The following is a 14,075-nucleotide window of genomic DNA, read 5'->3' as shown; positions in this document are numbered from 1 at the left end:
GGACGCTCACCCGATCGCAGATACTCGCCAATTCGTGGACGCTCGCCACATCGCGGAAACTTTAGGCCGTCATGGTCACCACCTCGCTGGCGCTCGCCACCGAGAAGACGTGCAGGACAGCGTCACTCGCTGCCAAGAGGACGATCCCCATTGCGTGGCCCCAGAGTCGAGGCATGTCGTCTCCTCGTGGGCAACAAAGACGCGATGGACCAGTGCAACGCAGACGTGGAGGACGCAGTCGGTCGCCACGACGGAATCAGATGAGTCACTATGGACCTCAATCTGAAGAGGGACGCCAAGAAAGTAACAGTACCCAAGGCAATGAGACAGGTCCCAGAGGTGGACCAACTCAGGGTACTGAGACCAGCCAAGGACAAGGCACTGCGAGCCAAGGTCAGACGTTTTCAGTGAATGCAGTTGGACGAAATGAGAACATGCAATCTGTTGAGAGAAACTTTACGGAGTGGATCCTCGACTCGGGATCACAGGCCAACATTTGTGGTGATCTATCTCTGTTCACGACACTGCGAGAAGACAAGACGAGCCGACTCGACTTTGCAAATGGCACTATGGAGCACACGACGGTTAGTGGCTCTGTCCTACTGCGAGTGATCAACCAAGCGACTGGTGAACTTGAGGATCGTCTGCTGGATGATGTAGTCTACACACCAAACGCCAAGGTCAACCTGATCAGTATGGGATATCTTCAGACTACAGGAAACTACAAGCTGATGTGCTCAATGGACCAGAAGACGGCGTGGATGTCGACACCGGGCACTATCCTAAAGTTTGAGATGCGAGACAATCTCTACCGGCTGCGGAGTGAAAAGGCAACCGGTGTGATGGTCATGGCCAAGGCTAAACAAGCTGTAAAGGACAAGAAGACGATGGAGCTCCTGCATCAGCGCTTTGGCCATCTACACATGGCTTTGCTTCAGGTGATGGCTGATAAGATGGACTTGGGGGTAAAACTCAACACGAAAGATCTGAACACCTACGAATGCATTGCCTGTGCTGTGAGCAAGACAAAATCCATGAGTCACAAACGACTTCCAGTTCGCTCGACTAAACCACTTGAAACTCTGACTATGGACATATGCACGATGAATGTGGAGACAGCAAGTAAAGCTACTATGTTCATGTTCATTGTGGATGTTGCTACGAGACACAAGTGGGCCTATCTACTTGAGAAGAAGAGTCAAGCTACCTGGTTCATCTTGAAGCTGCTAAAGGAGTTGCGGACGCATCCCAACGACTACAGAGTGTTGCATCTTCGGTCGGACCAAGGTGGCGAATTCGCTGGAGCGGAGCTGCATGAGTACTGCGTTGAACACGGTATCGTGCAGCAGTTCACGAACGCGTACTCTCCCCAAGAGAACGGGATCGCAGAAAGGGCGAACGACATTGTACTGCCTCGTGTGCGAGCGCTGTGACAGCAACACATTTACCGAACATGTTGTGGGGGGAAGCTTTGCTACACATGGTGACAACACTAAACATGCTACCCACCAAGATGTTGAAAATGACTTCGTCGCACGAGAAGCTGTACGGACGGAAGCCGCCCTTGAGTATGTTGCGAACCTGGGGCTGTATTGCACATGTACGAGTACCACCTGAGTCAAGACAAAGAAAGGAGAAGCTTGAACCACGGTCACAAATGTGTCTATTGCTCGGTTACAGCGACTCTACGAAGGGCTACAAGTTTCTAGACCTATTGACCTGTCAGGTGAGACTGCACAAAGAGAGAACTGCCGCTTTCACGAGGAGTTCACAGTGGATGGAACCTACGTGAAGCAACTACTGGAGAGTGCGTACCTGGACACACTGCACGTGTTGCCGGAGAAGCCACCAGTAGTGAGAATTAAGACGAGTATCGAGACCTACACTACAGAGAATAGTGGGACTGTGCCGATGAGCAAGGCAGGTGAACTCCTAGAAGTTGAATGGGCTGTGGACGGAGAACAAACGTCCAGTGGGAGTGCAGAGCATGATGACTCGTCGAGCGTCGAACAGCAAGAAGTGGAGAAATCTGCTGATTCTCAGGTTGCACCTGAGAAGGGACCTGAACCAGTGAAGGTCACAAAGAGACGCAAGCGCAAGACGCGAAAGAAACCCGTGAAGGAAGACACTGGATTTGCAATCCAGGAACCACCAGTCGAGCCATGTCTGAAGCGACCGAGAAGGACGCAGAAGGCAAACGTACGATTGAGCGACTACGTGGTAGGCCAAGTGATAGCGCATGGCATGGACGTGGACATTCCTACAACCTACAAGCAGGCACGGAAGAGTAAGTTCTGGACCCAGTGGCGGGCCGCGATGCTGGCAGAACTGGCATCGCTGAAGAAGCACAAGACCTGTCGACTTGTACCGCGGAGAAAGGCGAAAGGTGTCAAGGTGATTACATGCCGATGGGTCTTTGCGGTGAAACGAGATGAGCGTGGACGTGTCAAGCGGTTCAAAGCTCGTCTTGTAATCCACGGATTCAAGCAAGAGTTTGGCATCAACTACAGTGAAACATATGCACCGGTGGTTCGCTTTGAAACTATTCGTGCGGCCATCTACTTCGCTGTGCAGCGAGGATGGGTGATACTCCAGTACGACGTAAAGACAGCGTTCCTGTACGGAGATCTCGACGAGATGATATACATGGAGCAGCCGCCTGGATTCCAAATTGATGGACCAAGCGCTGTATGCGAGCTATTGAAGAGCCTCTATAGATTGAAACAGGCACCTAATGTTTGGAACCGGACTCTACATGCGAAGTTGGTGACATTGGGCTTTGAGCGCACAGACTCAGACTATACGTTGTATGCGCTAAAGGAAGAGGGTGAAGTTAAGCTGCTATTGACTGTCTACGTGGATGACCTACTACTAATGGGATCCCGAGACCTGTGCGTCAAGATTGCAGCTTCACTGCAAGAAACCTTTGAGCTGACTACGATGGGGACTGTCAAGTACCTTTTTACTTGGTGTCGAGATACTGCTTGACAGACCAAGCAGACAGATTGTTTATTGTCAGAAACAATATGTGCTGGAAGTACTTAAGCGGTTCCACATGTCGGATTGCAACGGATGTACTACTCCTGAGGCTACTACACTGTCTAAGGCGACTGTACCTGCAACAACGGACTATCTACCGTACCGTGAACTAGTGGGAGCACTTCAGTACCTAGTGAATGCGTCAAGGCCTGACATTGCACATGCAACGAGACATCTTGGCAAGTTCCTGGCGTCCTACGATCATACACACTACGCGCAAGCTAAGAGGGTACTTTGGTATCTAAAAGCTACGTGTTATTACGGGTTGGTGATGGACGTACCTGAGGGAACTACTGCAAATGTACGCTGCTACTCAGATGCCGACTATGCAAATGGTCCTGTGGACAGAAGAAGCATCAGTGGCTATGTAAACACACTTGACGGCAACGTGATATCGTATGCATCGAGAAAACAGGGGATTAACTCCCTGAGTACGTGCGAAGCGGAATATGTGGCGATGGCTGAAGCCACCAAAGACGCGCTGTGGCTTGCGGGCCTGTGTGACGAACTGGCCTGGACGCATCCAGTACCATTACTGTTAGGTGATAACGAGGGAGCAATCTCGTTGACCACCAAACCTGGGAAGCACTCCAAGTCTAAACACATAGACAACAAGTATCATATGCTGAGACGAAACGTGGAGCTGAAATTGCTTACCACGCAGCACATTGGGACCGAGCAGATGATCGCGGACATCGTGACCAAGCCACTTGCGGTGGTGAAGTTCAGTCGCTTTCGTCAAGCAATGAAGGTGTTACCAGTGGTTTCCTCGGATGATACTACTACCTCTACGGAGCCTGCGGCTTCTACCACGGCTGCTATTGCTGCGGCTACTGCGGAGACTGCGTCTCCTGCTCCGACTGCTATTGCTGCAATTCGAAAGGAATAGGACAAACGCGAGAAGCGCGAGCGATTGCGTTGGATGAGCGTGATAACTACAGTGTGGTTTGAGTGCGATGGTGTGCTGGGAAAGCCAAGCAGGTTGCACCTGTCTTGCGTAGTTCTACTACGATACTACACGTGCTACCCCTGTGTTGACAACGGACGCTATGACTACGAATGAGAAGGCTACTGCTGTGGATGAGGACGGTGCTGACTGTGGCATGCTGTTTACTGTACGAGCTACTGTGCTGCTGGTCTACAGCTTTGATCTATGGGGCAGCGACTTCAACCTGTGAAGTCTTGTGTGTGATCGCATCAATCAAGGCGCTGTATTGCCGAGATCAAGTGAGAGTGTGAGATGCCAGCCCCTGTGTGAAGAGGCTAGCACCAGCAGTACATACAAGTGGACTGTCAGTGCCTGGCATTGACACTGACAGCCGATCCTACATCCTATCCTACGCCTGTTGCTGCAGCCTGCGGCTGCGCACTTACCGACGTGCCACGTGCGGTTATACCAAGTTTACTATGATCAATGGACAAGAACGACTGTGCTGCCGTGCTGCTCACGACGACACTGACTTCGGTAAAGTATGGTTTATATTAGTTTATGTATCGAATAGAACTTGCGGAGAGGCGTACTGGCTTGCGTGAGGCTTGCTCTCTCTCTCTCTCACAATTCAATTTGCGGCTCAGCGAACCTCAGAGAGAAGAGCAAGCCCACACCAGTACTGCAGCCCTGTCGTGGCCTTTTGCCCGGCACTCACTGTGCTTACGTACCTCTTTTGATTGCTTTACTACTCAAGTGTAAGTCAATTCTAATGGCACACCTACGCTTAGAAGTGACCTACGCTTAGAGAGCAGTCCAGTGACGCGCCCTGCGTCACCTCAAACACTTCACATTATTATTATTATGAATACTTAAGAACAAAGAATTTATCACCTCACAGCAACACGCTGGTAACACAAACACTTGAAATCGCTTCGTATTCTTCCAAGGCTTCGTTGACTCATCGATCGCAACCGAAACATCATTGACCAATCAGCACGTTCGCTCACAGCATCCTTGGAGTGTGGTACACAAATGGCTGCACTTCAAGGACTGCATCTTCGGAATCAACAAGCAAATATTAGATATGAATCGCTGGCTGACTACCACAGCACTGATCCTTTATGCGACTGCATCTCCAAGCCGCATTCACACAGCGTCAGACTCTCCTGCTTGCAGCGCCCTGTTCTCGGATTCAAGTGTACAAGGTGCCATCTCGTCCATCGAGATCGTCTACCCCCAGTCGACGTGAAATGTAACGGGGTACGTAGCCCTAAGTGTACCCCGGTTACATGAAGTGTGACACTTCACACTTCAGGAGTATGACACGTCATACTTCGGGATATTTGGTACAAGGTACCAAGGTCGTCCAAAGCCAAACATTGGCAAATGACATTACTTTTCTAAAGATGACTTATAGTTTGTATTTAACCCTTTATCTACCTATAAATATACTCAATTTACATTCTACCTTAAATAGGTCACTTCGCTCCCTTTCGATAAAAGGGAACCTGTGAACTGCCGTTCACTGAGAGTTTGTAAACTCTCGGAAGTTAACTTCCTCTAGCGCAAGGTGCTGTGTGACCCGTTACACTTGGTAGGACTCGTAGTCAATCCACGCCACCGCGGGTAGACTACCTGAACCTCTCCGAAGTTCGTTGCCATGAATAGGAACGACTTCTCCCATATGAACGACTCTTAGTTCGAGTCGGTCCGGAAGATGGCAGGCATCTTCGGGATGGAGGCCTTGCAGAGCCTGGTGGTGTCAACACCGGCCGAGTAGCTCGAGCGCGTCAATGCGTTCGACGCGTACGAGCAGGGCCTCATCGCGCATGTGCGGGAGAACCTGCAGGCTCCGGCGGCGGAAGCAAATCCGCCTCACCCGAAGCCAATACGGCTGAAGGTTAAGCCGTATGAAGGGAAGGAAGGCGAGAACCTTCACTTCTGGGTCCGAGAAGTAGAGCTCGCGATGGACGCGGCTCTGATCTCGACCGAGCAACTTCGTGTTGCTTTTGCACTCTCCAACCTTAGCGGCCGTGCTAAGAGTTGGGTGTATACACGGGAAGCAACATCCCCTAGATGTTTCACATCCTAGGCTCAGCTGTGTGAACAGCTCCGAGCCGCGTTCCTTCCGGCGAACTACGAGTACCGCCAGCGTTCGCGCTTCCTCTCGTGTAAACAAGGGAGGCGCGAACTGCACGAGTACGTGCAAGAGATACGGGAGCTCACGGCGTCCCTAGTGGGAAACCCACTCAATGTACACATCAAGATGACTGTGTTCATGGACGGCCTTCGAGTGGACCCCGCACGCACTCAGCTGTTCCGGGTGCAGTCAAGCACCCTTGAAGAGGCGATTCAAGTGGCTCTTCAAGAAGAGTACAGCCATCGCCAGGCGCGTACGCCGGCCTCAGCATGGCCTGGGAGTTCCTTGTCGGCTCCCGGTCGAACAAGCCCCAACGGACCAGTTCCCATGGAACTCGGGTCCGCCGAACAGCGTGACATCCGCTGCTTCGGCTGCGGGAAGATGGGCCACTTCAAGCGCGACTGTCCCGCGGAAAGACTCCGCAGACGGTCCTGTCCCAAGCCCGTCCTCAAGGGTCGCTGGCAGAAGCCAGGATCCCGGGGACAGGGGAACGCCGGGAACCAGTAGGGGCGGGGCGCCCTACTGGGGAAGAACTAAGTCTTCGTGATGGGTGCGCGGGTGGCGCGTACCACGGGGACTTAGCCCCTGGGAGTCTTCGCACTCTCGAACCGGCGAAGAGCAGCGGCGGGTTGCTCGTAGTACACGGATGTGTACGGGGATACGATCATCCCTTTAGAATCTTGATCGATTCTGGGGCGTCAAAGAATTTCGCACGCCGCCAGACGGTTGCTCGCAACAGCAACAAGTTGTCCGACGCTTTGAGAGAAAGCAAGGGTAACGAGACGGTGTCAGTGCGACTGGCCGACGGGAAGGTCGTCACTGCCCCCAACGTCCAAGTGGATCTGGCCGTCAAGTTTGAAGACTTTGACAGCCTCGAACAGTTCCCTGTTCTCGATATGGATCCATATGATATGATCCTGGGCATGCCCTGGCTTGAGAAGCACGAGCCCTGGATCGACTGGCGAGGCAAGGCAATCGGTGCCAGCCGCCCTGCGCAGTCCGACAGAGCATTGGTGAGTCATGTTCCCACCTCTGTCAGGACCCGGGGCGCCCGCGAGGGCTGCCAGGGTACCAAAGCATCCGGCAGGTGCTTGGGAGTCGTCGACGTATATGACGACTCCGAGGATGTTTTGATGGTGGCAGCGCCCAGAAGAGGCGCTGGCCAAGTGGGTAACTTAGGTCCACAGGCGGGTAACTTAGTTCCGCAGACAGCTGCAGCTGTCACGAACACTGAGAACAGCGTGTTCAGAGTGGGTAAGAGTTCCACTCACGGTCGCCCAGACCTTAACTGAAGAGGAAGACGTCGGATACGCTTCCTGTGTGGGTAACACAGTGCCACACGCGGTCGCCCAGACCTTAACTGAAGAGGAAGGCGTCGAACACGCTTCCTGTGTGGGTACCACAGTACCACACGAGGCCACGAGTGCCTGGGATGTCGTAGCGACGACATCTCTAGACGTGGGGCAGCAAAGCTCCCCGTCACAGTCGCCGTCGTCAACGACGCCGCCGCCGCCTCAAGTAGGATCCGAACTTTCGTTCCGATCGACGTCGCTTCAAGCGACTCGGAGTCCAAGGCCCCTCCGACAAGGCCGGTGGAAGAGTGTTATCACATCTTCGATGGCGAGACCGGTTTACCCGTCAAGGCATCTGGTGTCCACTTGGAAACGTTGCCAGAGGCTGCAGAGATACTGCACCTCGAGGAAATGACGGCTGAGTCTTTCCTGACCAACCTCAAGGCTGGCGAGATGGTACTCATGAGACCTGAGACCACTCGGGAGGAGCTGAACTCCTCCTCCGTTTTGGACGAGAACGTCCTGGAAGACCTGAACAAGCAGCGTCAGGCGCGCTTGGGTTCTGAGATTCTTAAGAACCCCAAGGATTCGGTGTATCCTTTGGTGAAGGAGTATGCGGACGTGGTGAACAAACACCCACCGACCCAACTCCCACCGGATCGAGGCGTACGGCACGAGATTGATCTCGTGCCCGGCACAAAGTATTGTGTCACGAGGCAATGGCCTCTCCCGCGCGAACAGTGCGAGGACATTGATGCCTTCTTCGCCGAAAGCGAAGGCAGGCATGGTGCGGGAGTCGAAATCCCCGCACTCGACGCCGACTTTCTGCGTTCGTAAGCCGAACGGAAAGTGGCGTCTGGTTCACGCTTATAACAAGCTGAACAACGCAACGGTGCCGGCCCAAACACCAATTCTACGAAAGGATGTGTTGTTGAACAACATGGCCGGGAGCGTACTGTACAGTGCGCTGGATTTGGTAGACGGATACTACCAAATCCTGATGCGAGAGAGCGACATCCCGCTCACCGCGGTAAGCACTCCAAGCGGCATGCTTTGGGAGTGGCTCGTCATGCCGTAGGACTTGTCTAACGCCCCGGCGACGTTCAATCGCCTGGTGACGCAATTGTTCCGCCCTTTGCGTACCTTCGTACAGACGTACTTCGACGACATATTCGTCCATAGCCGTGCCGAGGGAGGCAAGACGGCCATGGAGGTGCATCTGGGACACCTCCGTCGAGTGTTGGACGTAATGCTAGCGAACAAGCTCTACGTCAACATCGACAAGTGCGACTTCGCGTCACCAGAGAACAAGGTTCTCGGTTGCTTCGTCAGCAACATGGGCGTTCGGGCTGACTCTGAAAAGGTCAAGGCCATAGCAGCATGGCCAACGCCCGATCCCAGAAGGATCTTCAAAAGTTGTTGGGCTTGGCCAATTCCCTTCACAAATATAGCGCAGGGTACGCGGACCTCGCTAAGCCCTTGTCGGGCCTCCTTCAGAAAGACGCCGACTGGCACTGGGGCCAAGAGCACCATGATGCCTTTGACATCATCACGGCCAGTCTCAAGAGGCCCCTGTCCTGGCCCTGCCGGACGAGACGAAGCCGTTTAGCGTCGTCTGCCATGCCTCCGATTACGCCATCGGATGTGCATTGCTGCAGGCCGACACAGCTGGACACGAACGAGTCATCTCGTTCCAGTCCAGGCAGCTCAAAGCCGCCGAGCGGAACTACCCTGTCCACGACAAGGAGCTCCTGACAATGAAATATGCCCATGTGAAGTTTCGTGTTCACCTTCTGGGCTCTAGGCTCTTTGTGATCTACACAGACCACGCGTCCTTGAGGACGGCGACTAACTCGCCTCACCTCTCCCAAAGGATGGCGAGGTGGCTGTCCTTCTTCGCGGAATACAACTTCTCCCACTGGTGCGAGGGGACCAAATTGGCTGTGCGACGCACTCTGATTGGTCAAAACACTGTAGCCATAGACCAAACTCAGTGTAGCCATGGGAAAAGCTCCATAAGTCATCGACCCAAAAAAGCCATAAATGTATTCACCGTTTTCACGAATGCCTGTTTCGTACTTAGCGAAAGAATTCACGTTTCCGCGCGACTGCACTTTTGCGGGCGACCACACAGTTGAGGACGACTGCACAATTGAGGAAGATACTTTGTCAGGCACGGGCCACGCATAGAAATAGCAAGTTTCATTTCATATTTTCCCTTCGCGGAGTGCAAGCGACTGCAATGGACCTGCCCGAAACTAGTCGCCTGTACGGTGCGGCCATCGCTGCAGCCAAATTTGCCGATCAACGAGTCGAGTCTCGCATGCGGGTCGACTATACCGGCAGCCTTCGTCGGTTCACCGCTTTTTGCATAGCTGAAGGATACCCAGACCCGATGAAACAGCGATTTGTTCAGCTCCCAGGCGTACTAGCAGCGTACATAAATCAGCTCGCGACGGCGAACAAGAGTCAGTGGCCTGCTGAGAAGCTACGGGCCGCGATTAGCTGGCATTACGCGAAGCCGGAAATGCTTTCAGGTGGACACCCGCACGATCGCTGGGTTATTGAAACTCAAGCAGATGGCTCGATTGTGCCACGCGGAAACCCCACCCGATCCGCAGCAATTACGCAAATCCTCGCAGGCCTAAGTAAAGCAAAAAAGCGTGAAAGAACTCCTAAGCGCGCGTCACCTATGTCGCTCGCAATGCTAACGCGAGTAATCACTTTCCTTGAAACTGATTCGGACTTCAATGAGACGATGCGCTTGTGGTTTTCCGCCGTGTGCTCGCTTGCCTTTTACGGGATGCGTCGAATAAAGGAGGTGCTGCTCATGAAGAAAGGAGATATACAGCTCGGACTTCGGCGCAAGTCGCGCAAGAACGACAAGGAGGTCGAATTTGATGTTTCACAATACGCGACCGAAGAACGGACCATGATCCACTGGCAAGTCGCACATACTCTTTGCATCACCTCCCAAAGGAAGAGCAAGCCACCGAGGCTTTGACGTACCTGGAGAGATGGTTTAAATATGCATGTACGCGGTTAAACCACAAGTGGGACAGTGGTGACTACGCGTTCCCAGCACTGATAAAGGTTCCCCGCGGCGGTGCTAAACGTCCGAAGAACTCTCTCGCTAGCGCTAGTCCTAATGGGACCTTTGGGAATGTTGGCGTTAAATGGGGCGCTCCAATGTCGGACAGTAACTTCACTCAGATTCTCAACATTGTCGCCAATGCAGCTGGAATCAGCAAGAATCTCCTTGGGGATGACATCTGGTTTACATCACATTGCTTTAGGCGAGGCGGAGCTCAGTATAGATTTATGTTCGCTCCTGAACAAAGCCGTAGGTCTTTGAAGTTGGTGAAGTGGTGGGCAGGATGGGCGCCAAGTGAACATCGTCCTCAATAGTGCTGTCGTCCTCAACTGTGCTGTCGTCCTCAAAAGTGCAGTCGCTCAGTTGTGTGCAGTCGTCCTCAATAGTGCAGTCGTCCTTAACTGTGCAGTCATCCTCAAAAGTGCAGTCGTCCTTAACTGTGCAGTCGTCCTCAATAGTGTAGTCGTCCTCAATAGTGCGATTGTAAATACACTACAATAAAGTAATAATGATAAATGCGTCAAGGCTAACCAACACGCATAAAACTCAAAATTAACTAAAACATATGCTTTATGTAGTAATGCCTTGCCGTGCATTTTGCCTACTCTGATGACTCTGCTGAAACACTGGCACTAGGTTGGTATTCTTCGTCAGCTGAATCGTTTGAGTTGTCACTCAGATAGTCATCACCGAAGTATATACTGTCGACTGGAAACGGTTGCATGCATGCAGGGCACTTGAAATGTGCTGCACGATTCTCGCTGAGGTTCACCATGTTGAATACACGTAAACACTGAATACCGCATTGGTGCGGGCACTGAGGGCCCTCCTGTATGATGTCCCCGTTGTCGTCATTATGTCCGCAAATAAAACACGTCGGCCGAGCAGGGATATGACGCACGATAATCACTTCATCATTTTCAACCTCCATCTCGATATGCGTGCGACAGGTGGGACATCTTTTATCATGCTCAAACATCCGTCCAACACAGCTACGGTGGTACGACTGGCGACAGTTGCTGCACACCCATAATTCTGTCTGGCTATCTGACTCATAGCAGATGACAATCCACAGTATCTTCCACGGCTTTTTCCACAGAGTCGACCACAGTATCGTCCACAGAAACTTTAAACAGAAACTTCCTCTGCTTCGTCACAAGACTGCTGTACAGCATTTCGCGACGGCCCACGATTTCGTCAGGTTGCTGCACCGACCATTCGGCAACTTCAGACCCATCATTATTGACGAACTCAGCAAATTCTGTGTCAAACCAGTTTCAGTCTACATCGGGTACGCTGATAATGCTGTCGGGATCATCGCCACCTACTGCGCTGTCATCATTGTTGAGTGTTTCGTTATCCAGTGATGCCTCATCTGTTTGTAAAGTGCCACCATCAAGAGCATCCACTTGTGGCGCATTATCACCCTCGTTCAATATATGCCCCTGAATGTCGGATTCTTGCCTTTTCTGCTCACCACCAACACTCCCTCTGCGACGTCGACGGTACGCTGCGTCGCGTTGGCGCCGCTGCTCTGCCATATGGTTTCTGCGATTGGTCCTTTCCACTTCCGTCATGCAGCGACTCGATCGCTTGTGGCGCTCCAGCTGGTAGCGGTAGCCTTTCATCCACTGACAGCACACGTCACACATACGAAATGGTGGGGCTGGCAATCCCCGACATGGCTTTTGGAGGTGTCGACAAGGATAGTCGGCTCTGGAAAACTGGTGATGACACGTTTCGCAGACGTGCTCCAAGCTTCCAGACAGTAGATCACAAATGTCCATCGTAATATATCATAAAAGTAATAAACATTTTTAAGTACATTGCAGTACGTTGCTACAAAAAATAGTCCTCTCACTGGTCGCACGTGCGATTCTTGGTCGTCGCACCAGTGGGGCAGGGGGCTTCGCAGTAAAATCGATAATGAAGTCCTATTGTCAGCAGGCGGCAGCTTCCACTGGTGCGATTTTTTGGCTGTATGACACCCAGAGTCCGCCTCTACATACCTACCCCTATCAGCCACGCTAGTGGGTCGCAATAGACCAAGGTTCATTTCTCATGTCGCAGTCCACATCAAACAAACATAATTTCGCACAAGTCGAGCGAAGTCCTACTTCCGCGTCGAATACAAGCCGGGCAAGCTCAACGTGCTTGCGGACGCCCTCTCTCGGCGTCCTGACTATGAGTTGGCCCACATCACGCGGGTGACAACGGATCTATACGCATGGCGTATCGGGACGATGAGGCTGTCGCGCCTATCGTCAAGTTCCTTATGGCAGGAACGAGCGCGAAGTCCGACTGGCTCTCGTCGCAACAGCGCTCACGGCTCCACCGATATGAGTTGAAGGATGGACTCCTCTATAATCGGGTGGAGCCCACTGATCCTCCACGGGTGGTCGTACCCAACGGTCTCTCGGTCCTTCTGGTGGACCCACATGTACAAGTGGGTCGCCCGGTACGTTAAGACATGCGAAACATGTCAGTGGGTCAAACCCGCAGGGCACTCTTCGGCTCCACTACAGAGCCTGCCCGTACCGGCTGACTGTTGGAAGTCGGTGAGTCTTGACTTCATCTTTGGGCTTCCCGCCGACGGACACGGCAACACCGGAATTAATTTTGGTGTTCGTGTGTCGGCTGAGCAAGATGGTACATCTTGCTCCAGTTCCCGTCACTGTTACGGGCGAAAAAAGCGCAAGGTTGTTCGTCGATGGCGTGTTCCGCTATCACGGTCTCCCGGAGACGATTGTCTCGGACCGAGACCCGCGGCTCGCTGCTGTGTTTTGGAAAACGCTGTTCCCTTTACTGGTAACTCGTCTGCAGATGTCCACTGCGGACCATCCGCAGACAGACGACCAGACAGAGCGCGTCAATCGAGTGCTCAAGGACACTCTGCGCAGTGTGTGCGCGGCAGCACCACGTACGTGGTCGACGCAGCTTCCAGTTGTTGAGTTTGCGCTCAACAACGTGGTGGACGCGTCCACGGGGTTCACGCCGTTCTACTTGAACGGCTTCCGTCACCCCAGAGTGCCTCTCACTCTTCGAGGAGACACTGACTCCTCTATTTTAAGTGGGGGAGAGGCTCGGAAAGCACTTTCCTCCCAGGTCTCGGATGTGAGACCAGTTTCGCTGCAGAAACAGGTGAAATCCTTTATGGATACCAAGCTGAGCGTTGTCAGCAGGGTCCGCAATGCCATGGCAGCGGCCCAATATATACAAAAGGAGTACTCAGACAAACATGGAAGAGGAAACTTAAGTATATTTAAGGTTGGGGACTTAGTGTTGCTAGACACGAGGAACCTACCTCTTGACACTGTCAGCTCTGTCGGCAGCAACAAGCTGAAGCACCGCTTCATCGGACCATTTGCAGTCCTGGCTAGACATGGTGCGTCGTACACCATCGACCTGCCTAAGTCAATGACGACGCACTTGACGTTCTATGTTGGACGTCTTAAGCGGTACTTTGACCCGCAGGGGGTTGCTGACTCGCAGACCCCCCTTGATCCAGCTCCTCGAAGCGAGGGCCGGTCACACTCGTCGACGAGGACGTCGGAGCAGGCACCCAAGCCTCGGTCGGGA

The 14,075-nt window shown here is 52.9% G+C and overlaps 1 protein-coding gene across 1 annotated transcript; it reads left to right on the top strand.

The window, feature by feature from the left end:
* Positions 1-9,644: 9,644 nt before the first annotated feature.
* PITG_06687 (uncharacterized protein) lies at positions 9,645-10,766 on the top strand (the record flags this gene model as incomplete). Its single annotated transcript, XM_002998720.1, has 5 exons — positions 9,645-9,827; positions 9,872-9,874; positions 9,924-10,270; positions 10,351-10,713; positions 10,760-10,766. The coding sequence occupies 5 exons, from the start codon at positions 9,645-9,647 to the stop codon at positions 10,764-10,766; spliced, it is 903 nt and encodes a 300-aa protein (XP_002998766.1).
* Between the last annotated feature and the right edge of the window lie 3,309 nt (positions 10,767-14,075).

The sequence above is a fragment of the Phytophthora infestans genome, genomic scaffold (assembly GCF_000142945.1).
Source record: "Phytophthora infestans T30-4 supercont1.8 genomic scaffold, whole genome shotgun sequence".
Lineage (NCBI taxonomy): Eukaryota > Oomycota > Peronosporomycetes > Peronosporales > Peronosporaceae > Phytophthora > Phytophthora infestans.
The sequence above is the reverse complement of the archived record's forward strand: the minus strand, read 5'-3'. Positions and strand labels throughout refer to the sequence as shown.